The sequence below is a fragment of the Pezoporus flaviventris genome, unplaced genomic scaffold (genome assembly GCF_033815535.1).
Source record: "Pezoporus flaviventris isolate CSIRO_AGI_PZ_B2104156 unplaced genomic scaffold, CSIRO_AGI_Pfla_v1 ptg000066l, whole genome shotgun sequence".
Lineage (NCBI taxonomy): Eukaryota > Metazoa > Chordata > Aves > Psittaciformes > Psittacidae > Pezoporus > Pezoporus flaviventris.
Window position 1 is genome coordinate 28,740,547 of NW_026892614.1, and position 26,808 is coordinate 28,767,354.

The 26,808-nt window shown below is 41.7% G+C and overlaps 1 protein-coding gene across 10 annotated transcripts in view; it reads left to right on the forward strand.

Annotated features, from left to right (window-relative positions):
- The window catches only part of NHSL1 (NHS like 1), a 176,969-nt gene extending 158,158 nt beyond the window's left edge, over nucleotides 1-18,811 (forward strand). For 7 of the 10 annotated variants that reach the window (XM_061471730.1, XM_061471732.1, XM_061471734.1 and 4 more), the window contains 3 exons: nucleotides 9,009-12,431; nucleotides 12,958-13,087; nucleotides 16,509-18,811. In XM_061471730.1, the coding sequence (XP_061327714.1) occupies nucleotides 9,009-12,431; nucleotides 12,958-13,087; nucleotides 16,509-17,226 (4,271 nt within the window). In that variant the 3' untranslated portion in view covers nucleotides 17,227-18,811. Of the gene's footprint in view, nucleotides 1-9,008; nucleotides 12,432-12,957; nucleotides 13,088-13,488; nucleotides 13,541-16,508 lie in introns of all 10 variants that reach the window. The other 3 variants (XM_061471731.1, XM_061471733.1, XM_061471739.1) reach the window with 2 other exon arrangements.
- Nucleotides 18,812-26,808: the final 7,997 nt, after the last annotated feature.

Sequence of the window (26,808 nt, forward strand, 5' to 3'; positions counted from 1 at the left end):
AACTGTATTCCATACACTGTTCATTGTCACTGCTTGTCATTACTCAACTAATAACATTACCAATGCTCATGAAACCAATACAGTCTGATAGCCTATTACAGTTCCAAATATTTGTGCCCCCTTGCCATCTTGTGCATCTGGAAATTAGGACCTTTTATCTGTTGACTTCCATCTGTTGAAAGGATCAGGGTATTTGGAAAATGGTGTATTGGTACAGTGGAAATCTGCAGGGATTTAAGGTTTCAGGCCCTTAGTGCTTTCCTGGAGATTTGGGCTACTCTTGCAGGATGTTCACTGAAGCAAAACCAAAGTGGACAGGCGTTTTGGCTTGCAAATAATTACTCAGTGGAGTAAAAGAATTTATAGATGCCTTCCCCAATCTGCTGAGAGTTGCATCAACACTGAAAACCCGTGTATTTTCCAGTTCAGTTTAGATGTAATTGGTGACCCTTAAGTATCAGTGTTATTTGGTTGGATGTAATTTACATGGGTTCATTCGTTATTGCATGAATTCCAAAGTAAGAATGCCTACCCGATCCCATTTACACTACCTCAGGCTGTTCTATTTCACAGTTAGTAGCATACATAATACTCAAAGCTGATGAAGCAGTCTGGATTTTGGCAGACCTTTCAGACTCTTTCTGCAGAACTTCTTGATGTGAATCTGGTCATTTTTACTTATTTTTTAAAATGATGTTTCAGTTTTCCCCAAATGATAACTCCACAGATAAAATGACATTCCCCCTCCTTTTTCTTTTTTTCTAGTAAATGAAGAATATCTCTTAAAACAGTCTGGTAGAACATAATTTTAGGCTCTTTGCATGTGGAATCGTCTCATATATAGGCGATTTCAGTAAGTGTTATTATCTTGCATTTTGCACCTCTTTTATGTTTTTCAATACTTGGTTCTTTGTTGAGATTTTTCAGAAACAGAATCAAAAAGATGTAGCTTATCTGGATGGGTTTGAAATGAGCTAGAGGGCCATGTGCAAAGAAAGCCAAGAAATAAGCAAGTACATGAAGAACAGTTTGTGAGTGGAACAGTACTCCTTTAGCATCTATAATTTTGTTGCCCTAACCCCTGTTAGGACAGCTAAAGTTAGGCAGCTTTAAATTTCCCTACTTTTGTATCTCATTTAATGAATTTATTTGTAACTGTTGCTCTGAGAATTGTCCAGAGGTGCCAGGCATCTCCTGTGGGATGGAGGCTCTTTTGTGCCTGCTGTAGTTAAATAAAATAGATTTGTAACCAAAGAAAGATCAGATCTGGAAACAAAGCTACATAAAACTTAATATTGAATTATTCTTAACCAAAGATTCCCTTCTCCTGTTATAAGTCTTTGAGCCTAATTGTTCAGATACCATGTCTACAGCCGGTTTGTGTAATAGCAGACAACCCTCATCCTCTCATCCATTCAGGGTGGATTCTTTTTACATCCTCTTCTATCTTAAACTAAATCGCTTTTCTCTCATCTAGAGCTGAGATGAAATGACTTGTGCTCCTTGAAAATGCTTGTGCAGCTTAAATGCAAAACTGATGCAGGGCATTGTTTCAGCTGTTCATTTTCATGGTTGTTACAGTGGTCTTGAGTCCAGTGTGGTATTCTGAAAATGATACACACACCAAGGTCATAGTTTTTGATAGGGATTGTCTTTGACACATGTAGGACCTACCTCGAGGGCAGGGAATGGAGAAGACATTTTCTGCCACATTACTCTTTGTCACGTGGTGGGTTTCCCACCACTCTTTCAGGCACTTGGATTTTGATAATGGGTGACAACAGTACTTGGGTGTATATGTGGGGAATGCTTCCTGCCGGCAGCATTTCCAAAACTTCGTGCTTATGTTTGTAACTACTTCATGGTTGAAAAACACTTCATGCTTGAAAACATCAACTGTAGTTTACCCAGTGGAGTAAACTGAGAATGCACATGGCATCCATCTTAAAAAGAATTGCTCAATTAATATCTTAAAAGAAGTTTGTGACTTTTGCCAACCTGTTTGCTAAGGGTGACAGGTTTTATGGTCTTGATTTTGGTCTTTCAACTCTGTGCTGAGCACACTTCATGTTGCACTGCTTGAAGGTTTTCCTTGGCTCCTATTTTAAGTTGCAGAAATTTTAGGGCTGGCAGTAGCTCACTGTAAGAGCTCTCTCTGGACAGTTTCCTGGCCCACAACCGGCAGGCACATGGGGCTTCAGCCATCTGTCCTACAGTGGAAGTTGTGTTAGAAGCTTCATGTTGATTCCGTGGTGGTTGTATATTGTCTGGACAGCAAAGTGTATGCCAGGATAACTCTCTGACGGCAGTATCCATCCTTTTAGTGTACTGCTTTCCATCACTGGAAACAAAGTGCACTTGAGAAAAGTTATCAGTGTCTTCATTTTATAGATGGGGAAACCAGGCATACTGCAGTGAAGTGACTTAGATGGAGTCACCCACCAGGCTGCTGGCAAGGCTGGGAATAAATTAAGTCTTCCCCATCTTTGTTCAGTGCTCTTTCTACCTTTTCTCCCCTATCACTCCCCAAATATTTCTGTAGCCATCCATTCCCTATTTCTCTTACACTGTCCCAAAACAAACAATGAGTTGTTTTAAAACATTCCACAGTTCATTTGGTCGGAACAAGGATCTGGACTAAATTCCAAATCAAGCAATTGCATTGTGCATATTGACATTCTCCCTGTGATTTCAGCTGAATAAATCTCTTTGTTTCTCCCCTAAAGCATTGCTGTGAATGGCTATAATATTTATACAAAGATTAAAATCCCTTGGTACACCAGATTTGCTGTGCATAGGCTAAATAACCAACATGTACAGCAGATTCTTGTTACATCTTGTTTATCCTTCAGAAAGAAGCAGAAACTTGAGAGAACCTCAAAGCTTCAACCAAGCTTGAACTGTTTTCTTTTCTTGTGAGAGAGCCTGGAAGAGCTTCTGCCAGGCCAAGCTGCTGGGGTTCTCCCCTGGCTGCTTTGGCTCCTTTGGAACAAAAAAAGACCAAATAGAAGGGAAAGCCTGCGCTGATTGCTGGCCTGAGCTCAGTGGCTCTGGTACCCTCATCGAATTTAGCTAAATGTACTGAAAGGAATCATTAACTGCACCCATGAGGCATGTGCTGAAAGTATCTTTAAACAGTCCTACTTTTGAGTGTTGTAATACTGCTGTGTTTTCACAGGTGTCTTCCAGCGATGAACCATTCTCTCGGCACAGACTGGAAACTCCCATGTAAAAAAGTGCTCTGTCAATAAAATGCGATGTGGTAGATGTGATTCTGAGATGCACTAAGAGTATGAGATGCCTACCAGTTTAGTGACACCAGTTGTTTTCTGAATAGTTTTTTTTAACTGTAGGACCCTCTTAGTATTATTTAGCAGTGACATCAAACTAAGCAGAGAAGGCAGAGCATTCCTCTCTGCAAAAAACAGCAGTGAAAAAAAATAGGTTTGCATACCTCTTAATTACCTTCATTGTCTCACAGAACATATATATATATGTATGTATATATACTTAATGGAGTCAGTGTTGGATCAAAACTGCAGAAACATCAAGAAACTTTGAGATGATGAAACTTCAGGTTTCTGTGCTCTCAGTTTTTCTGCTCTGTGTTGCCATTTATCAGTCTCCTCTAGCTGTCTTCTTCAGATGGTAGCTGACATGCAAAGTGGCATTCTTCCCTCAGGCAAGATGATTCCCAAGCAGAAGTTTAGTAGGGATGATCAGTTCTCTGGGAGAACCTGTCTCAGGCCTTGCACATTTCTTGGCTCTTGGTTATCTTCAGCTTCCTTCACACCTTCCAGCACCCTAGATGAAATAAAGGCAGCAAAATACCTTTTCTCATCGTGTTTCCATGGTCCTTTCTCTGTGTCAGTGCTCTAGGGTTTGGCTGATACTTTCTTTTTGTGAAGGTGCTGCATTACCTGAGTGTGAGTGTTTCTCCCGAGCTCTGCACCGGTGCAGTCCCAGACACCAATGGACAGCTTCTGGTGTCTCGGACTCCCTCCCTGTTTTACAGGAGGAACAGGTCCCAGACCTGAGTCTCAGTTCCACCACAGTTCATCTTCCAAATAAACAAAAGCAGGAGAGAGGAAACCATCATAAAGTTTTGCACCATTTTATTTCTTCTTGGCCCAGGCACTTTAATCAAACAGAAGTTTCTGTCCATTCTTGGTTTTCAAAAAAGTGTCTTACAGTTTTATGCATGTACTTTCTTTGGATAATTTCAGTGCTTTTTTTTTTTTTTCTCCACTCTAAGGTGCAGTTCAGGGGCTTTACAGTTCTGTGATTTCCACCATCACCACCACCATCTGCATTTTTCTTTTCTTCCTTACCAAAGGGTTCAGAGAGCCAGATTGACCTTATACACTTTTCTTCAGCTCATTTCCCTTGCCTCCCATTTTCAGTAGCTCATAATGAATTGTCACCTATAGGACCTCCCATCAGTCATTAGAATGGATATGACTGACACCTGACCTGGCAGTGCCTCATTTGCTTTCTTGTGGCACAGCTTAGCCCCCCACTGGCCCTGTCCCAACAGCTAGCAGTGTCCCTGGGATCATTTGGGACTGTTGAAGTTTCTCCTTTGACATGTCCTAGAGGAAACAATTCCATCTCAGCAACATGAGGGCATGTAAGTCCTTCTGATCTTTGGGAACTAAGCTATTCTATTGAAGACTACTCTTAATTGAGATTCTTTTCCCATTAGTCCCTTCAGCATTAGCAGTCATTCAAGTTTCAGGTCCCACAATTAAGAAGCATCCTGGATATCCATTATCTGTAGAAAAACAACACAAATACCCAGGTGTTCAAGCAAAGTAATTCTGTACCTGCTTCAAGTTGCAACTTTAACAGTATCTGGAGAGTTACGTGTCTCTGCATTTCACAGCTAATTGTGCATTTTAAATAATACTGGTTTTATAGCTGTAGTTTCTCAACATTGTACATTTCCAGCATTATTCATCCAGAGATATATTCAGAGTACGTATTGTCTGCTTTTTCATAATGGGGGATGAAAGACAGAAATGCCAGGAATATAACCTTTACAATATGCAACGAATCAGGATATTTTTTAGCTGGCAGTACTGAAAGGTATCACAGGATTCTCTGCAGTACTTTTCTCCCCTCAGAGAGATTGTAGAGATGCTTCATGGAGCACAGTGAAAATTCCTGAAAATTACCGTAAGACTGATGTCTGTTTCTTGTTGAGTGTCTATTAAAAATCATTTGTTACGTGAGTACTAGGGTAAAATAGATAAGCAATTTCTTTTGCAACACTGGAAGTTCTGGTGCCTGCCCAGTGACTTGGCCAGGTCACCAGGTTTGGAAGAGGATTGCTAGGTGGGGCTGGAGGAGAAGATGAGAACAACAGATCTTAAGAATGTGCCTGTGGCACAAGAGAACAAGTGCTTCTGGTAGGAGTGGTTAGAAGAAGTTTGGGAAGAAAGATTACTTCTATATACTAGTTGAAACAAGCATGTTCTTCGTGATATCAATACACACTTTATATCCTCTCAGGTCCTTGTTCTATACACTCATTTCAATGCAGAGTACCTTTCTGCTGATTCTAAGCAGCAAGCTGCTGGTACCACCAGATCAGTCACGGGTGTTCTAGGAGCTAGTACCTGGCCCTAGGGACTGCATGCAGACACTTTCAGTTTCCATCAGATATGCCTTCAGTCTCAATCCCTGTCAGCTCTAATGAACAACACCAGTAACTACCAGAATCAGGGAAAACTGGCGTAACTTGTATGTGCCTATCTTGGATCAAGTGCTTGGAGCTAAGGTGTGCATTTGAACCTCTTTGTGCTTCCATGCAAGACTTGTTAAATATGTCATATTTTTCTTGTTTCAGATAGTGGGTGTTTGTTATTTGCTGCTGTAGTCTACACTGAACATGTGCATTAGGGAAGAGCATTTGCCTCAGAGATCTCTCCAGCATAGCAAGGAGTAATAAGGAATACAGATACAGGTCTCGTGTGGTGGGCGTAGCAGTGGCTGCTGGGCTACTGGATACCTGATAATATAAAATGCAGACAAGATGATTATTAATTAATTTCAGCCACATTTATCATATCACCAAATTGCAGCCACTTCTGGCTTCATAACATTCAGCATCTGTAACAGGACACTCTGATGTCATGTTCTGCCCTATTTTGTGCTGCTGTCTGCTTGGACATCACCCCTGCAGCTAGATGGACTTGTGGATGATACTCTTTAAAAGCACTGATTCAGTTCCAAAATTTTGGTGTTGCAGAAATCTTTTAACTTCTGACTGCTATTTATTTAAGTAGGGGGTTTTCTGAGAAATGTAGCACTTTCAATGTCATTGTCAATTAAAGGTTTGAGCTGTCCCTTAAAATTGGATTGTTCATCTTCTAGCTGCAGTACCAAGAAAGGTGGCTTAATTTTAAGGATTTCTGAAAACCCTTGCTTTTTAGTGTTATGCTGGAAGTGAGTAAGGGTTTTACAGTTCATTTATAAATTGCAAACAAAATACTCCTCAATACCCTCCTGAATTCCGCCAAAATCTTAAACCCCTCAACATTTTAAGAGAATACTTGAGTCAGCAAACTTCAGATGAGTTTTTTTGGACCATTTTCCCTGCACATTTCTGTTGTCTCTCTTCAAGTAACAGAACTGTAAAAAGAGCAACCACTATATTATAAAGGAGAAGTAAACTCTCACAGCTTTGCATGAGATCGTGCATACATATGAAGCCAAAAGCAAAGGTGAAGTAATTTCAGAATACACTGCATTTCTACAAAAAGTAGTTGGCCTCTTTTATTTAGTGGCACAGATAGAGTGCCAAGGTTTAAGTTGCTATCTTGGACATCGTTGTGCATTTGCCATAAACAGCATGTTCCAGTAATGCATTCTAACACTCCTAGTTTTGGAAGGAGGAGAAGGTTGGTTAGTAAGTCCAGTGTTGTTCCACTTTGCCATTTACCTTCCCGAGCAGTAACACTGTAAACAAGCATAAACCATCCATCCCTGTTACACTGCTTGTGAAACAGAATGCATTCAGCTTCCTTTGTGAATACAAACATACCGCATACTGAAATGAGGTGCTCTCAGCCACAGGTCAGTATGTGACAGCGTTAGATACTTCTTGTAGGGCTGACAGCTTCAGTCTCCACCAGCCCCATCCTTCTGTCTCGGGGGGGGGGGGGGGTGTGTGTGTGTGTATTTGTGTGCATGTGTGTATCTACAGTGGTAGAAGAAAAAATACCCCATCTCTGGTTATTTAGTACACAGATTTTTATTACTGGATATTTTTAATTGGCTAATAGTTGTCATCAATGATGTCGTAGTTCCACAGACATTTGTAATGTCTGCTCTGTTGTTTGTCTCTCTCTTAACCAAAGGGGCACACACTGATTCTATACCAAAAAAATACACACGGAAAGCAAAGCTGAATTATTTTTATCACTCTACTGCTCTTAATAACTGTATACAGAATATGCAAATACCTCTCTTGGTTGGCTGCAGTAGTCCATCTGTTCTGACAGTATCTCAGATTATCCAAGACGTTTGCCAGCATCCGAGTACCTAGCTTTGCTGCAAACCTCTACCAGAAGCAGAAAGAGACTACATTTTCATGAGAGTGAGAGAATCTACACAAAGCAAACTAAATAGGTTTCAAGCTGCTAAAAGACTACTTATGTGCCTGGGGAAAAGAAGTAAACAATCTTTTTGTGTGTCCTGCTTTCACTGTAGCCTTTTCAGAGCCCTCTTTTCATTGTTCTAAAACCCCTTTTGCCTGCCAAGAATAAGGATAATTAAATGTACTTTAAGTGGTGGTTAAAGCTGCATGATAAGAATACCTGATCCAGTTCCATATAGTAAATATGAAAGAGGAACAGTCATATCAGGCATGCTTGTTACTTCACTGCTGCTGTAAGACTAGCTAAGGCGGAGACTTGAAACAACCAATTTTCCCCCGCAGTGACATATGCAGCATCCTTACAAGCATCTCCAGCAGCACGCCTGCTGTTTGTGTCTGCTATTTATACAGTAATGCAACTGAATTGAAAAGCAACAGCCTTACACAGACTAATTTTAAAGCAGTGCTCTGGTTTGTGATTTTAAAAGGCAGCTACCATTAAAAACAAATTTAAAAGAACACTGGAGTCCCTTCTACTGACCCAGTGCTAACTGTATTTTGAACTACACCTGTTTTTCCATTATCCTCAAAGTCGGATTTTTTTTTAATGCTAATATATGATTATCACTTCTTTTTTAAAAGTACAGTTATTTTTTATTTGCTGACATGCTGAGGATGAGACGACCATCAGTACTAACTGTTTCTTTTCCCCATTTCTTAGGAGTTCTTCCTAAATGAAAAATAGAAAGTAGTTGTATGGAGAAATTATTTTCTTTGCAGTGCTGGATAATGTCTTCTTATAAATGCTGTTAGAGCACATATATTATTTGTGGTAAAGCAGTGCATGTTCCAATGTGTTAGCCTCCTTTCAGATGAACAGCAAGGCTTGGAGAGCTATCCTTACCTCCTGAAATTGTTTTCTGAAGTGTAGTGCTTTAAAAAAGCAGATCTGATTATTCATATTAGTCTTCAGATTTCCTTCCTCTTTTCTTTATTGCACAAGGCATTAGCATGGAAACACACTTCACATTTCTCAGGCTTTGTCTGTGCCTGCTGCTTTGCCTACTGGAAGTAAAACAGTACTACTTGGTTTCTGACATAACTGATTACTATGGAAATTATTACCATGTCATAAACAGAGGATTTCATGTGTCAAATGTGCAGCAGGAACACAGGTAATTCTGTAAGCCGAAGATTCCTCGTAATAAAGAAAAAGGGAAGAGAAATGCAGAAAACACGGGATGCCTGTGCAAAATCCATTGTTGCAGATTCTTTTTCAGAAGGCATAACCTGCAAGAGCATGGGGATCAGTCAGGCGGTTTGCTGGGGTTCTTTGGTTTTAAATGAGTAAGAAAATAAATGTGAATTTGTGCTTCAAGAAATAATTGTTTTATTTTGACTGCAGCAGTTGGCACTGGCCAAAATGATTTCCGAGGGCATTCGATGTATGTCCCAGATCACTGTTCCACGCTAGGGAGACTAGACAGCTATCGCTCTGCTATGCACCGCTCTGAAACCAAGGACACCAGCTGCCAGACGGAGGAAGTTAAAGTTGTGCCCCCTTCAATGAGAAGAATACGAGCACAGAAAGGACAAGGCATTGCAGCCCAGATGTCTCAATTCTCGAGCTCATCTGGAAACATGTCGGTGATGAGTGATTCTGCTGCAGTTATATTTGCTTCTCGGCAAAATAGCGACATAGGTTTTCACAGCTTGCCTCGGGCTGGTGCAAGAGTGTCTCTGCAGTCCCTAGAGCAGACACAGAGCATCTCTAGGCAGACAGAAGACATTGCTGGCTCTTTACCCTACCAGATAAGCAAATTGCAAGTGGATGATAGTGTTGTGTATCTGAGGAATAATTCCATGACAGCGACCCTGTCGAGGCCAAAGTCTCAAGAGGTGAGAAGCTACGATAGCGAAAAGTCCGCAAGCCCAGCATGTGTGGTCTCTCCTCATGCCACCTACTCAACGAGCATCATACCCAATGCAACATTGTCATCCTCTTCAGAAGTTATAGTTATTCACGCTGCCCAGAGTGTTGGATCATTGGACAATAAAATTACCAGCTCCACTGCCTACCCAAAGCCAAGAGACAATCCTGTTGCCAGCAGTGCAGTAAGTGGGAAAGAAGATCACCATTCTTCAAGCGGTAACTGGAGTGAGAGTAGCTCCACACGTCATTCACAGACGTCAGATACCATCCCATCTAATGCTGTCATGATGCTTTCTCTTGGTGACTCTGCTGTCTCTCTTAGCACTCCTGGAAATGCAGAGGCTGGGTCTCAGAGCATGGGCTACAGCTGTAGGAACAATCTCACTTTACCAAACCCTTCCCAGGACAGTGATGGTAGGAGTGATTCTAGCTGTTCAGGAGAGCGAGCACAAGCGGCAGTGAACAGCACAGAGCATTGGCTGTACAAGTCTGCAGAAAACAGTGAGACTCCTTCACACAAGGTGGTTTGTACCACATCAGGTTGTGCCACTCCTGGTAGTAACATGAGCAGCAGCAGCCTGGAGAGGACTTCTGTCAGAGATGATTCTACTTCTCTGTACTCTGCAGACCATGATGGTTATTATGGTTCTGTGCATATGGACTCTGGACTGAAGTCAGATGTGTCTTGTGATAGTACTAATGGTTTTGGGAACTCCAGAGAGAGTGTGATAAATGTCTTCGAAGGAAAGGAGAAGAAACATCAGGATGATCAGTCAGGCCAAGGTGAAAAATCCCTTGTAAGAAACATCTCTCTGAAAAAGGCAAAGAAGCCGCCTTTGCCACCATCCAGAACAGACTCACTCAGAAGGATGCCCAAGAAAAAAGCCCAGTCAAATGGACAGGTACTTGATGAAACCCTCATTGCCACCCTTCAGCATTCTCTGCAGTTGAATCTCAAATGCAAAAATGGCAGCTCCCCTTCCCAGAGTCCCTGCAGTGATTATGAGGATCCCTGGGTGTTGCGCTCCCGCAGCCAAAGCTCAGTCAGCGCAAGCAGCAGCATGATGTCCACCACTGCTCCAAACCTCTACTCCATCTGCACAGTCACTCCCTCTCAGAGTGAAACAAGTAGCATCAAGTCAGAGTATGCAGACCAGTGGGGTTACTACAGTGACTATGCAGCTGTGGCAGATGACCAGGTAAAATCCCCAGTGACTCATTCTGCCAGTACGTCATCTGCTCTCAGCGATTACAGCATCAGCCACTTCAGTGATGGCTCAAGGGCTTCTGTGCCACAAGTGCCCAGTGGACTGGCCAAACCAAAGAGCACTTCTCCAGAGAAATCCCACCGAGTCACATCGCCATCAAGTGGGTACTCCAGCCAGTCCAATACACCCACTGCGCTTACTCCAGTGCCTGTAATTTTAAAATCTGCATCATCAGGAAATGGAAAATCCAAGCTGAAGCCTAAAGTGCCTGAAAGGAAATCCTCTCTTCTGTCTTCGCTCTCCATGTCTTCCTCCTCCACTTCTCTTTCTTCAAATACGTCTACTGAAGGGAGCGTGAGTGTGAAGAAACTGGACTCCACCCTGAGCTCTGCTCCGGATTCTGGTGCTCCCCCTCTGCCACCTCTTCTTCCAACACCTCCTCCACATTGCCCTGAAGTTTCTCCTCCCCCTCCTCCTCCTCCAGCAGAAGTCATGGATCTGTCACCACTGCCAGCCTCTCCCACGTTCCCCCCTCCTCCACCAGAAGCTGATGCAAATTCTTCCTTTGCCCAGACTGTCCCATGGTTTCCACAAGAAGCCTCCATCAGTTCATTCTCTTCCCCTTGTCCTCCTGCTTCCACTTTCCCTTTAGCTGTCCCGCCACCAGCACCACCTCTTGATCCCAAACTAACAAAAGGTGCAACAATATGCCCGCAGTATTCTTTTAAGAAACGTAACCAGGAAGAGTCTTGCTACAGTCCAGTGAAACAGCCACTCAACAAGCAAGATCCATCAAGACCTGTGATGCCCTTAGTAACTACCAAAGCATTGCAAATGGTGCAGCTGAGGTCTGTGAAAAAAGCGACCGAAGGTGAACCATCACCTGAATCTGCTTCTGAAACTGCCTCTCAGGAAAAGGGCGCTGTAAGCTCATCATCTCAGTCTTCCCTAAAGCCATCTCTCTCACTAAGACTCAGCAGCAGCTTAGGTGAAGAGGAAATGAAAACTCAAGGCACTTCATTTAAAAATTCAGTTCAAACACTGGCTCGGGGTTCTCCTGTCGTTCTGTCCGATAATATACCTACACTTGACAGGGATCAAAAGCCTACGAGTGCCATGGGTCTAAACAAGTGTTTTGAAGCTGATGCACTGGGGACAACTGGTGAAGACACACCTGAGCCTTCAGTGCAGAGTGAAGACCTCCATTCTGGCATGTCTCTTCAGGGGTCACCAGCATCTCCCGACAAGACTCAGGTCATATTGCCAAGCAAGAAACCACCTCCTATTTCAAAGAAACCCAAACTGTTCCTTGTTGTACCACCTCCACAGTTAGATCTTACAGTGGAGAAAAAAGCTGAAGTGAGTGATACTGTCAGAAGCACATCAAGCCCAACTAAGAGAGACGCTGTGCTTGCACACTGCAAGGAGGCGAGAAATTGTCTTACAGATGGACTCAGTTCTAGCGAGATGGACTCTGGCAGCCTGGTTCCTGAGGGAGGAGCTGCTGGATTCACCTTCTCAGAGACAGTGGGAGCTAATGCCTTTGTGGTGCAGCCTGCTGCATCACCAGTTCAAGAAGAACCCAGGCAGGAGGAGCAGTCTGCTTTTGAAGAAGGAAGCAGTTCAGGCAGCAGCCAAGACAGCGGCAGTAACACTGACGGGCACCTATCTCAAGAGAACGAAACTGGTGAGTCTCTTTCCTTTGCCTTTTTTTCAGATGCAGCAGTATTTTAAAGAAGCTGGGGAGTGAGAATAGCAATCCTAGCATTAAGGTAGGCTTCTGTAGAGAAAATAACCCCTTGCAATAATTACAACTATAAGCCTAAAGAAAGTTGCAGGAACCCAATTAATGCTTCATGAGATTTCTTAAAATTCCTTTCCGACTTCTCATTATTGCAGACATGGGAAGAAAATGATGCTTTATCTAATTGTGCTGAGATTTCATGCTATGAAAATGTGGTTAGCTTTGTTAATTTTGATTTTGTGTTAGTGGAAGCCATACACATTTTCTTTCACTGTTGTTCTCTGTCTATGTGTGTAAGCAAGCACAGGCATTTTGTGCACTGCAGTTTCCTCAGCAAGTGTTGTTTTGAAATCACAGCAATGACAGCAGTGTACTCACTTGATCAGAGGCAGTGCGAGCAGGTTTCAGGACTGTATGCCTGTTGGGTTCCCACGATGGACTGACAGTATTGTTCATTTTCTCTGCATAGTGGAGGTGTTTGAATCTGATACAGTGCATAGTTCATTCCTGCCAAGCAATAGTTATGGGGAAGAGGCGGATGGAGCGGCAACACCAGCGAGACCGAGGACTACTGAAGATCTTTTTGCAGCCATTCACAGGTACTGTAGAAATTGCTCTTCCCAGAGTCAGGTCCTGTAGTTCTGTCAGAAATCAATTTAACGTTTACTAAAACACACAATTACAACAGTCATTGCTGTAACAGAAAGCACACATTTATCAGCTTTCTAGTAAGGCAATATATGAAAAAGATAAAGAATTTGTGTTTTATTGTTCTACAAATGTATTTTAATCAATTCTGACCTAAAAGCTATCAGATTAAATCAATGTAGATTATATTGTAAATATCCCGCCCCTTAAAATATCAGTTACATCTAGTATTTATTGTACTGTTCTCAATCTGCCATATTAACTCTACTGTTGCTTTTTCTGTGTATCTTTTTGTTTTCATTCTTGTTCTTCTCCATCTCTTTTTACTCTCTTCGCTGCTTATATGGTGCAGTTTGGGACAGAGGCTCAACGCTAATGCTTCATGGCAAGCGTGGCTGAAACTGGCAAGTAACACAACATGTCAGTCATATGGCAAAACATATGGCAAACGCTGGATTATAGTTTGCCATAATCCAGCCTGAGGTCGGGTGTCTTGTGTCAAACTGGTTCATGAATGAAATGTGCAATACTGGCTCTGTTATCAAGGACATTATTCATTTCCCTTAAAAACAAAATCACTTTCAATAGGCAACTAGATTTTGGTGCTGTTCACCTGAGGTTCTAAACAAAAAAAAAAAAAAAAGATTAAAAAAGAGGTTTAAAACCACAAAATGAAACGTGTGCACCATTTAAACAGTACACACGGAAGACCATTACCATTCTGAACTACTGAGCTTGCTTTTAGTCTAGAATCGATGTAGTGATAGTGCCATCTTGTGGCTTTGTCTTTAACTTCAAAAGATACAGGGGCCACTTCTTTATCTGGTCATAGAGAACACCTGGCAGCATCTGTATAGGTTTATTTAGGTTTAGTCAGTTTGTGAAGCTATGCATGAGCTCTGCATCAGGAGTACTGAGGGATGGGGAAAGCCTGTTGTGAGAACATGGCTGGGAGACTGCATCACTTGGGATGCAAATGCTATTCTTTTCATCTTTGAAACTATTCTGTTTCGGATGTTACAACAATTCCGTACATATGATACTGCCTTTTTACAACTCACGGTTACTCCTCAAGACTTGGTTTGTGGGAGCTGTTCTAAAAATGGTCTGTTGCATTTGTGTTGCATGGCATTTACCAGGACTGCGACAAATCTGTTTTTAGAATGAAGTATTCTGGCCAGTAGCCCTTCTCCATTCTGTATGCAGATAGGGAGTGGATCTCTGTGTGTATGCACATACATGTAATTTGTGAGTTTATGGGGAAATGGACAATGGAACTGGATGTGACATAGTTAAAACTGCTTCACACATTTGTTATTAAGACCTTGCTTTTGCTGGCTTTAGACTTGAGCTACTATCTTCCTTGGTTGTTAATTAATTAAAAATGGCTTGTACCCCCCCACAGACACACAGTTTGTAAAAGGTGTTATTTTGGGGATTGATACTCGTGAACATGTGCTTTGGAGTGAGACGAGAAATTTAGTGGTATGTGTGTTAAGGACAGGAAGAACAATCTAAGTTTAAGTCACAGTTTTCTTTGAATATGTACCCTATCTCAGTCTGAAAAGCCACCAAAACCAAACTTGGTTCTTAATTTTAAGTTTTTGACATAATTCATACATGCTGACAAAAGCATGAAGTACTCTGCACTGCATTCACAGTCTAGCAGTTCAGCATCAGACCAGGATAACAGTCTTGCCCTAAAGATCTTTGCAACTGAATTTTGCTTTCTGTATATTTGGAATTTCATTTGGGTTTTAGCAGCAGTACAACCCCAGCATTGCAGTGTTTAAAGATACCCATAGGCAGCCAAAACCCTAATGAAGGGAAAGTCTTTTCCCTGTAACTAATGCACGCACATGTTCGCATAGATGCACAGAGCATCCAAGCACCAAATCCACTTGCTGCCTATGGTACTGACACACAGTTAAATCCAGACAAGCTTGTTACATTTGCCACTACTAAAGGCATAATTTTATCCCTGTGCTGTCTTCTGGTGTCCATTCATCCTCAGGCTGACTGGATGGTGGTATTTAATTCTTCTTCCAGAAAGGCAGGTGGAGGCAGCAGCAGCTGAAAATAACAGCTGTTACAGCTGCCTGTGCGGGCATCATAAGTCATCTGTGCATAAACTTTACCACTACAGAGACAGCATCACTCCAAAGTCTTGGCAGAGTTTAGGGCAATGTCTGTTGCTGTCACCTACTCAGCTGACAGACCTTTAAGAAAGTAGAGCTAAAGAACACATTAAGTAGAAACCTGTTTTACAAGGGGAATGATCTGTATTGAACACATGGTTGATCAAAATTCATACCAAATTACAGCATGCTAATCTTGTAACAAGTCTCCTGACTTGTTTTAAACTTTGGCCAAAATAGCATATGTGAAATTAGCCTTTATACGATGTTTTTGAATTAATTCTTGCTTAGCCTGCAAAAAAGCAAAGCAGCTTTGCTGCAGATAGCAGGCATGTAAAACATTTCTTCAAGATTTCTAATAATGGGAAAATGGGCAATAGAAGTCCAGTTTCCACTTATTCCCACCTCCATAACTGCTTGTTAATTTTGTTTTTTTATCCCTGCACTTTACTTGAAATTAATAAACACTCCATCCTTTCATTTGGAAAGATAACTTTCATGTCAGGAAGTTGGTCTTGCCTTCATTTAGAGTTGCAATGACAGAGCACCAACAGAATTGTGAATTTTGTCTGTGCATCTTAATAGAAGCTGGAAGACTCAATTTTCACTATTCAGTTAATATTTAGGTCGAGAAGGAGACTTTTGTTTTTAAATTATTTAATCCAGAGTAGTCACCTGTGGCTCCCTTTACTCCATCTTAACTTCAGCAGCAGTGCACTCCAGTATCCTTTTCTAAAAGCAAGTGCACTACACTGCACTTCTAATTCTCCAAAGAGCATCAAATGAAATAGTAGACCAAAAGAAAGCAAAAAACCCCAAACATACTGTAGATGACATATTTTTAATCAGGTCCCCAAACTAACAGACAAATGGCACTGTGTATAATCTTTATAATGCATTAATCTTAGCAGTTGAACACTGACTCCAGAAAACCTGATTCACTAAACTTGCTGAAGGGTTTTGGACATCGTATTGCCAGTTTTAGTAGTTTCATTGTTCCAGATTTGCAGAAGAAGAACAATAAAATTTAGCTTATACCTGTAATACCTGCATTAATGCCTATACAGTTTTGGTGGTGTTCTTACTCATGCTTTAGATTTAGATTACTTCTCCCTTATCCCTCTCTCTGCTTTAGCTTAATTCATTGTCATCCCTTTAAGATGAGTTAAATTAGGAGAGGTAAAAAGTTTAATTTTTTGTTTGGTCCTCTTTTTTTGCTGTTTTTCTCACTCAGATCCAAAAGGAAAGTCCTTGGCCGTAAAGATTCAGAAGACGACCGTACCCGCAACCATTCTCCTTCGCCCCCCGTAACTCCCACTGGTGCTTCCCCAACCTTAACTACCCTTAAACAAGCTGGATCTATCCAGAGGAGCGTTCGCAAGAGCAGCACCAGCAACGACAACTTCAAAGCCCTGCTGCTGAAGAAAGGGAGCCGCTGTGACACCAGCTCCCGCATGTCCGCGGCAGAGATGTTGAAGAACACAGACCCGCGGTTCCACCGGACAAAGACGGATGCGTCCCCAGACGTTTCTGACAGCCCTGCCAGCTGCTCACCCAGCAAGAGCAAACGGGCCCAGGAGGAGTGGGCCAAGAGTGAGGGCCTGATGCCAAGGAGCATGTCCTTCTCTGGCACTAGGTACGGCCGGTCCCGGACACCCCCCTCTGCTGCCAGCAGCAAGTACAATGTCCGCAACCGCATCCAGAGCAGCCCCATGACCGTCATTAGTGAAGGAGATGGGGAGGTGGTGGAACAGTCAGAGGGCAGGGTCCAAAGGACTTTGGAAGAGCAGCAAGAGAGACAGCTTGATATGTTTAACAGTGATGAAATGGATGTGAATGACTTTCCGTATGCTGAGGAGGCAGGCTGCAAGGAGACATTGGATCCAACCCATCTGGACTTACTGACTCAACCAGGTACTTCAAGGAAGTATCTAAGCCCTTCAGCTGAATGAAAGTTTTAAGACAGTAGTGACAAAAGGCATTGGATATTAGTCTAGAAAATGTCAGAGGACTAGATTCCAGAAGAAAGCCCAGACCAGGACAAGTTTACTTTGCTGAGCATTTAATCCATGAACTGCATGTGTGTGTTTAAATGCTAAAGCAATGATAGTTCTGCATGGTTGGGTTGGGGTGGGGAGGACTTGGGTTGAATGAGTGGTCTGTGGCTTAAAGAAGGTTAACAGTTGAATTTTGTTTTTTCGTGTAAAGCCTTAGAAGTCCTCTTGGGGCGGGGGGGGGAGTTTTCACAGAGCCTGTAGGGGTGTGAAGTTTTTCTTTTTCTTGACTGCAATTGCGCAAGCAACATTTAGGAATAAGCCTGAGAAAGAGGAATGGGAGGGCTCCTGTGCTACAAGATGGATGTTTGCTTCAAAAGCATTGTAGTGGTGCAGCGTAGTGCATTTGTTAAGCAGGGAGAGGCACAATGAGGCTCATTCACCTATGAGCAGGGAGTAGGGTTGGTGCTGCGGTGTTACATGGCTTATTACTGGGATATATCCCCAGTGTTTAGTGGAGTGTGTCCTGCTAAAGCAGTTTGTGCACCAAGTTATGAATTGGTCCAGGGTACCTCTATTTTTGGTTTTTCCTGAGGGAAAATGAAATACATAGTTAACATGGAAAAGGGAGCTGAATTTTGTAACACCCCACTAGCTGCTATGCAGCCACACACACATATGCTTGGAGAAACACTCATTTCCAAGCGAATTGCTTCCTTGACTGGAGTATTCCCTTAGAGAACTGGAACAACTGGATGTGTGGGGAGGATGCGAGCAGACAGCAGAAAGGTGGGAGAGGAATTAAGCAGTGTACTGCTAGAGTGTGGAAGGGTGATGTTTCTGAATTAGAAAGGAAAATTTGACTTTGAGAACTTGCACTACAGAGCTGCAGGTGGAGCCTGTCTTTCAGAATTGAAATGGGAGCTGTGTTTTGCCAGAAGTCTGTCTTCCACTGGGCAAAACGGGAAGATTATTACTTTTCATCACTTGAAATACAGATACTTGCTAACTTTTGGTTACCAAAGAATAAGTTACAGTTACTTTCCTCTTTGATTTGCCTGCAGTATTTCTCTTCTTTTTAACCTGAATAATTTAGTGAGGTTCAGTTTTATTGTATATTTTACAGATAATAAAAACACATAACGGTTTTCCAATTGCAAAGAAGACCATTAATTAAAACTGAAATATTGGCTGGAGTTTTTGGTTCTCAGTAGCAATGAAGCTTTTAATTTTTAAGGAGAATTTTGCATCATTTGATGGTGTGCGCAGTTTTTGTATTGTTTGTAAATACTGAAAGTTGTTAAAATATCTTTTGATCTCCCTACCGTAGAATTTACACATTTTTAGATTGCTTTTAAGAAGAAAAAGCACTCTTTGTAGATTATTTATTTTAGAGAAATACGCTTGTAATCTCTTTCTTCAGTCCTTCTACTTGTTAGTAATGTAAATTTCAGGGGCCTTTGTTTAACTCTTCCCTTCCCAAGAGGGGAATAGTGATGAAAATGCTGTGACTTTGCTTCAATAAAGAAAAAGGCTGCCAGTTGCCATATTGTCTTTTGAGTTGATTAAAATCTCCTTCAAAAGATGTGTCCCACAGCATATGGCAACCCACCGAATGCCAGAAACCACGCATCCAGCTACTAATCTCCGGTTTTCATCGCAAAATGTACTAATTCACTTCACAGACAACTAAAGCCTGCTTACCCATCCATCCTATTTGGCATCTCAATGCTGAGACTAAAAAAATTGAAATAATCCTAAGCTTTTGATAATATCATTTGTGAGAGTTTCTACTACTTCTCTCTTACTTGCAACCTGTCCCCAAAAACTAAAATTCTTGGAGAACCAGATTATAAGCAGTGTGTGAAAAGTGAAATGGAAAAGGTGAATCCAGCTGTACTCACTGGAACATGTGTGGGATTAAGTGGTGCACAGCAAGCTTTCTACTGTGTTTGAATGCTAAATATATTTTAAAACCATTGGATTTTCTTTTAATTACATGCAAACCTAATTGGATAAAGTAGATTGTTTCAGGTATTATTAATATTGATCTGAACTACATACTGTTTCAAAGAGATAGTGCAAAATGTCCTGCAGCTGCTAAATGTCTCATGAGTGTTGCTTTGGTGTTTCTTCCAGAGCTGATCACATGGAACTTAGAGCACAGTGTCCTTTTCACAGCAGGTACTGCCCCTTTTAGAGCTGTGTGTAACAGCTGACTAGTCCTTATGCCACCATCCCAGAAGGAAAATGCTCAGGCTTTGTTTTAGTGTTTACAAATGGGGAAATCATCTAAGTGAAAAATGGCAGCATTGGAGAAAATTACAGTGTCTGCAGCTCGTGCAGGACTTGGCAGCATTTTGCATGAAATGCCCGTAGGAGGGAGGGAGCCTGGCCAGCTTGTTTCCCTCATGCTGGCCAGCTGATGCTTCTGGGTATTGCTATAGGTGATAGGGGGAAACTCTTTGGGAAGTCCCAGCTCACATGCACACCATCTTGTCAAGGCAGGTAGGTGACACTTAATACGAATGTTACATGACTGGATTTCTCCACTGGCAACAGGTAGCCTTGATGCTCATCTAAAACCTGCATCTGCTGTTAGGTGAGTTTGGGTTGAGGCTCAGGTTTTGGCTGAAGGCAGTGCTTGTGTAGCCCTACTGATAATGCTACATGACTACATTGTACACAGTATAAGGTACAGTGAAATACATTAAATGTGCTGAAATATGTTTAATAGTGCTTGTAATGATACTTATTCAGGCAACTGAGGAAACTTTCTTAAGGAGATACCACTGTGTCATCTCCCCACTGCCATCATGCTCTGTAGCAGCACACAGAATTGGTCAGTAGCTCAGTTTCCTCAGCAATACACTCCTTGGCCCAAGTTTCTGCTACAAAACCTTAAGAGCACGACAGCTTTAGGCTGTGTTTTCTGTACTGGCAACAACTTTGGTGTGTATGTAATTATGCTAAGGAAAACATTACTAATTTTCTGTCATGCATCCAACTTCAAAGCTGCTTTCTTCCATTGTAAGTTTCCTTCATAGGGACGTTTTGCAGTTGTGGCTTTATAGGTCAACAAGTATAGATGAAGTTTAGCAAACCTCTGCTAAAGACATCCAGAGCAGTAGAAGAGGATGAAAAATACACTGACCATGCTAAGGAGAAAAAGGAGACTTGTCATCCTGATGTTTAATGAATCTTACTGTCACTTAGAGGGCTTATTCAGCGTTTACAGTTGGTTGCCTCTGAACCAAAATTCATTACTGAAGCTAGATGTGAGATTAATTTCTGGTTTTCCTTTTATTGGGAATGATTTTCAGCATCAGTCTTTTCCTAAATTCTGCTCTGTATTAACTCATTCTTTGCTTCCTTTGTTGATGTTCAAAGTTCTTTCTTACTGCTGTCAGATGCAGGCAGCCCCAGTCTCCCTTAAAATTAGAGCCCCTCGTTATTAATACATGCATGAGGCTCTGTGGCATTTACAAGCCTTCACTGTTTATATACTGGAGAGAGGAGAATTTATTAACTTAAATGAAAGATAGTTATGCAAGGAGCAATAGCTTGGTGAGAGGAGGTTTGGAAGGTTACTGGAAATCAGTTAAAAGAATTGGGAAAAGAGATTTGATGAAGGCAGGGTTTTAAAGAACCAGGATTAGATGCTGGTTCATTCATAAGGCTTGGCCTGAAAGAAGGCACAGAATAATGGCAGAAAGGATGAAGCAGGAAGATTGCTGAGAAGAAAAGTACAGTGAATGCACAGAACAACAGTAATTTATGAGGCGGGCAGGATACGCAGATTCTTGAAGACAAGTTTCATTAAGTACAGAAGAGAGAAAAAGGCAAAGGAACAACAGGTCAGTCACAACAAGGGGTAAGAAAAAATAGTCAATTTTTTTTTTTTTTTACAATTCAAAGGTTATAGAAGGCCAAAGTCAGTCAAACAGGGGAAAAATGTTTTAGAAAAGGAAAAAGAACAAATCCGTGTGAGCTTACAGAAGCAGTAATGGGCTGAAGTGAGGAATGCTTTAGGACAGCCTAGGCAACATGAGGCAGGTGACTACAGGCTTGAGCACAACTCTGGGAAGGGTTCTACACATAAAAGCTGTGCCTGGAGTCTGGAAAGAACGTAGGATCAGGAAGATTAAAGCTCAGGTTCATCCTGCCTAACTTCTATCAAGAGCCCTGTATCTAGGGATTTCCATGGACTTGCTCCAGCTCTCCACAGACACCTGTGCTCTGGTATTTGCTACGCCTTCAGTTGTTTCTGGGAGAGAAGAGAGGCCACTTGTGCATGCAGCACGGGCATACATGGATTCATAATATTACAAGCAAATACATCTTGTCATGTATTGTTTGGCTCCCACAAAGTTCTGGAAAAGCCATTTATAGTGGCTTTCGCTGCTCCAACAAAACTGTTACTATAGGACTTTCAAGTTCTTCAAAATGCTGCATCGTTTGCTTCTGTAAGAGAAGATGAAAAGGACAAACTTTGACAAAAAAAAACAGTGTTAAATAACTGACAGTGGCAATGAGGAATAATTTTATCTATTTTATTTAAAATAAGCACTCACAAAAGCCACAAAGCTACAAATTACATTGGCTATATAATGTTCAAAGTACATTATCTTAGCTCTGAGTTCCCCCCATATATTTTATTTTCTGATGAACTTTCAGAAGTTCATTTCTTTCCCAGATAAGACAAGAAAGCCTTCTGAAATCAGGTAATTTTCTTGGTTCTAAAGAGGTCTTACCAACTTTAAATCAGTGCAGCATTAAAATCTTGCCAGGTATTCAGTACTGGATCATGACTCTGGCTACACTGGTGTGAATTAATAAATACTGAGCAGAGTAAAAGAGAGAAATGTCATTAAAGATGTAAAGATGTGCTATATCATCTGTTGTTTTGAAAGACTGGGTAAAAGCCTTGATAGTGCTTCCCCAGCAAAACTGAGCATGTTTTATGTTGCAAATTTACCTCTTCTGCAGTCAGGTTCTTTCACATAATGCACAACCAACACTTAAGGGCTCATCAGTTCTTCTGCCAACAATGCAAATGCAAAATGTCATTGATTTCTAGTTTGAAATTGTCTGTTAATAGTGAATCCAAATGTGAGAGTATATGCATGTCGGGGGGTATATATAGAAGAGAGAAAAGTCAATCCCAGTGTACTCGAATTGCTTCTGTCTGTAGCATACTGCTCTATTTGTGCACCAGACTGCAGTATAAACCAGAAATTGTAGGTACAGCATGAACAAAAAAAGTAAACATCTGTTAGGACATGTACTTTGCAGAAGTTCCTGCATATTCCCTCTCTCGTGAAAAAAAAAACAATAAAAATGTAAGGTCTGTGTTAAGATGGTAAAAACTAATTGGGTTGGGGGTGAAGATATAAATTACAAAAACAATTAGATAAAATCTGGCAACAAACAAGAAGTACTGGAAATAGAATGTCCCACCTGCATCTGAAGAAGAATGGTTCTACAGTGGCAGCATTTAAGAATTACTTAACTCACAAGTTGTTCTTGTACATCTCAGTAGTAAACAAATGTCTTCTTTAAAAGTGAGTCAAATATCCACTGTTAGGTCCTGTAGGCAGGAATTTGTGTCCATTTTTCTGCAGCCCAGTGTGAAAAGAGTATTAGAAAAATAGCTAGTAATTTCATCTGGAAAACGCAAACTGCTTTCTAGGCCAGTTTAAAACCAGTGGAAGAGCACTACAGTGACAAGAGCATTCAGTGCCCAAGGCAGCATCACCAGTGGAGAAGCTGCCTTAGCAGAGTCTGAAAGATGGTCACATCCTTCTCTCCTTCATGAGAATGTTGTAATGCGGTACTTCAGAAACGGTGGTTGTTGTAAATTATTGTATCAAGTGGGAGCTGCAGTGTGGTCAAAAGGATTAAAAAAAAGGAAAGGCCAGATTTCTACAGCTGGTACAACAGTCACCAACTAGGGAGTGATAATGATTTTAATATATTTACCTTTTTATAGAGTCCTAACACAAAGCACATTGCAGAAAGGAGATCTTAAAGACAACAAGAATGTGCACTAGGAAGCGTATGGCCAGGAGCAGAGGTCATGCAGTAGTACACAAGTGAAAGTGTGGCTTTGGGGTAGCTTATATCCACTTGCAGGCTGTGGGCGTACAGTACCAAACTACTGGCAATCCCAGATGGAACTGGCATATTCCCATACACAGCACACTTTATCCATTATCCAGGCCGTCATTCAGGATCAGTCAGAAGGATTTTGTCCCTGTTTCTGTCACTGGCCTCATTAATGGTAGTGAGAAAATCACTTGAGAAAATCCTGGACAGAAAGTTCTCTGTGATGTGTTATACAAGTGAAAAGGTGTACCTCAGTGTAATATTCAAGAGGTTTTAGCCCTTTATTTATTCCAACACAGAACATTGACAAGACTGGTTTTCTCCATTTACTGATATAGCTTTTTGCTAAAATTTGTCAGACATGGAAATGGTGGTGTGGGGGGACATGGAAAAAAAACAAAAAAAAACAGCTGATAGGTTATTTCTCTGTGTTTAAAAATACACAGCACCACTTTGTTTCTAGACTGTTAAGCGCAACCCTAAGCAAGTGAGCTTGTGTAAAACTAAAGCCTTTTCTGAAGTGCAGGTCTGGAGCCCAGGACTGACTATGCAATAAATTGGTCATCTAATTCATGGCATGAGTTTCTTGTGTGACGTGACAACCTCTGTAGATCCAGGTTGGATTTTGGGAACAAAGAATCTCAAAAATCACTTTCTGTGCCACAGACATGCTCTGTCTGAAATCATCACCATTGTCTGGGAAACTGTAGTGACCTCTTAAACATGAAACTGTTAGTCCGTGTTAGGAGTTACCTAAAATACTTGCTGAGAAAAGAGGGAAGAAAGTATCTTGACAATAAACTGAAAATGTCTTCCTCAAAAGTCAATCTGGTTTTTACTCTTGTTTGTCAGACTTCTCCTTTTTTGGATAAGCCACACTTCATGTCATCTAGTAATTTATGTAGGCTGCCTTAGCAGTATTCTTTCAAGGGTATTTCCTCATCCTGCTTCAGACATCTTGCTAGCATCAAGATTCCTTTGTGATACTGGTGTATCTTCTGAAAGGCCTGCTAAAAGCAATAAATATGAAGCAGTCTAATCCTAATTGTCCTTATGCCCTGGTCTGTAGACTGTGGGCTCCTGAAGTTCATCTGTCTGGGAAAATGCCATCAGTGGAAGCAACTCCTGCTCTGGTGCCAGCCCACATAAATGCCTGACAGCACAGGAGCCTCCAGCCTTGCTGGCTCTTCAGGTACTGCATGCAGCTGAAACCTTCTGGTTTCCTAGACTGTGGATTCAGAGGAGTGCTTCCTGCAGCTTCATTTCTCTCACCTCTTCTAACATAATCTGCCAATCCTTCGACTCCACTACCTTTCCCCCTGCTAGTATGTCTGCTTTCCTAGTCACAATCCCAGATGCCTTCTTTCCATTTTGCTCCAGCAGAATTCCAGAGACTGACCCTGACCTCCATGCTCTTGCTCATCACCCCGTTTCCTACCCAGCTCTCACAAATTAGAAGCTCAGTTCTGTGTCCTCAGCCACCCCACCTTACACCCCTGAAAGGACTGCAACCAGCTATGGATAGTGGTGACACCACCTAGCAATGACGGTATGGATGGGCACTCCCAACATGCCCTTATATGCATAGTGGGCGATGTCTTTGCTGTCAGCACCCAACATCAATTTGTGCCCATAGTGTCGGACCCTCTCCTATAGCCTGTTAGTCTACATCTTCCAAGACTCTCCTGGAACAGTCTGTTATACTGTACTCTCTTCACTTGCAAATATTTGGGTTTCCCAAATATTTGTGAGAAGAGATGGCCCTGGGACAAAAGGAAGCATGTATTAAATACCTTTTCAGTGAGACAACTGGTAAGATAAATGGCCAAATACCTCAATTTGCATTTTTCAAGAACTTGATGCCCTGAGAAATGCTACCTGGAAAAGAATGCCTGTTTAGGCATCAAACAAGGACCTAACTGGGAATACTGAAAACAACAGACAAGATCTGTGTTTTTTCTTCTAGTCTTCAATTGCACTTTGCACCAGCCTGTAAGTTGAGAAGATACTGGAACCTGGAATTCAGTTTGTTTCCTTCATGTCTGCAAAGAACCCAAGCTTTTTTCCTCTCCTCCCTGGCTCCTGTAGGCACAATGTTTTTATTGTGATATATGAAAAATCAATGTGGGATAATAATGGAAGGCTGGCGAGGAGGATTATAAACATGCTCAAGTGACTTGCAGCTGGGGTGTAGAAAAACACATACATCACAGTAATTGTTTAGCCTTGTGTGTTTGACAAATAGAACATCTGTGTTTAGATAACACAGGCCTGCCATAGACTTAGAGGCACCCTATCAGACATGCCTGAGATTCCTGCCCTGCTAAGGGAAAGATCAAAGCACAGTGGTAAACTGAGCCTGATACACAGGCAGAAGCAGCAAGTCTGATGATCCTCTAGCATGGACTGAGCTCCGTGGTGCCTACTTCCCTGCCTGGGTGCTGCTTTGGGGATCCCCTGGTTGGTGAGGTAATGAAGATAAACTTACTCTTTGCATTTCATCCATGTGTTTCTGGCTGTTCTGCATCCTGCCTGTGCTGACTCCCGCAGCCAAGTAGGGAAAACGTGTGATTATAAAAAGTAATACGTAATCTGATGTGATACAATCTACATAAATTGTGGCCTTTGTAAGGAAAAAAAGAAAAACTGGGGGAGGTTTGCATAAGAATCACCCCAGTGAATGCCTATGGTAAGTGGGTAATAACTTTTGCTCTCTTACAGGCTGAGACCAAGCTTTGGCTCTAGGTAGTACATGGTTTATTTGGTAAAAATGAAACCTCAGCTCCCTAATGCAGGAAAGTAGGTACTAGTTTACTAAATTTATTATTCCGGAAATTCCCTTTGAACTATAGGGACACAAACCATTTGGCAGCACCACACAAATTAATCCACACCTGTCAGACACACTCGTTTCTGTTCATTCTTCAGGGGAACTGGAGATACTCAGTTCTATCAAATTAATTCTATCATTCTGGTGCATTAACGGACTGCAAAAGTGGACACAGAGTGGATGTGCACCAGGCTCACTGCGGCACCATCTGTATTTTCATCCCTTTAGAAGACCAGGTAAGTAAAAACTGCTCAGTGGCACACAGAAACTCATAGTTCAGCTAAAGAGCATGGAGTTCAAGCAAACATCTATCTTAGTGGCTTGTTCAAAGGCTGCATTTGCTCCTTTAATTGTGTACAGGGGGCAATAATACCACAAATAAAACTAACAAAACTTCATTATTCTGCCAGAGTTCTGTGGGCAACAAAATACAAACACCTGTTTTTCTGTTCCTTCTTGTGTATTCTCTGCTGTGTTGCACAGTGCACACTGCACTAACATGCTCACTGTAGTTATGGAGTCTTTCTTCTATGTGGATTTTCTTGGTGTCTTAAAAGAGATGAATACTACAGTTTTTCCCTTAGTGAAGGGAAATGAGGTCA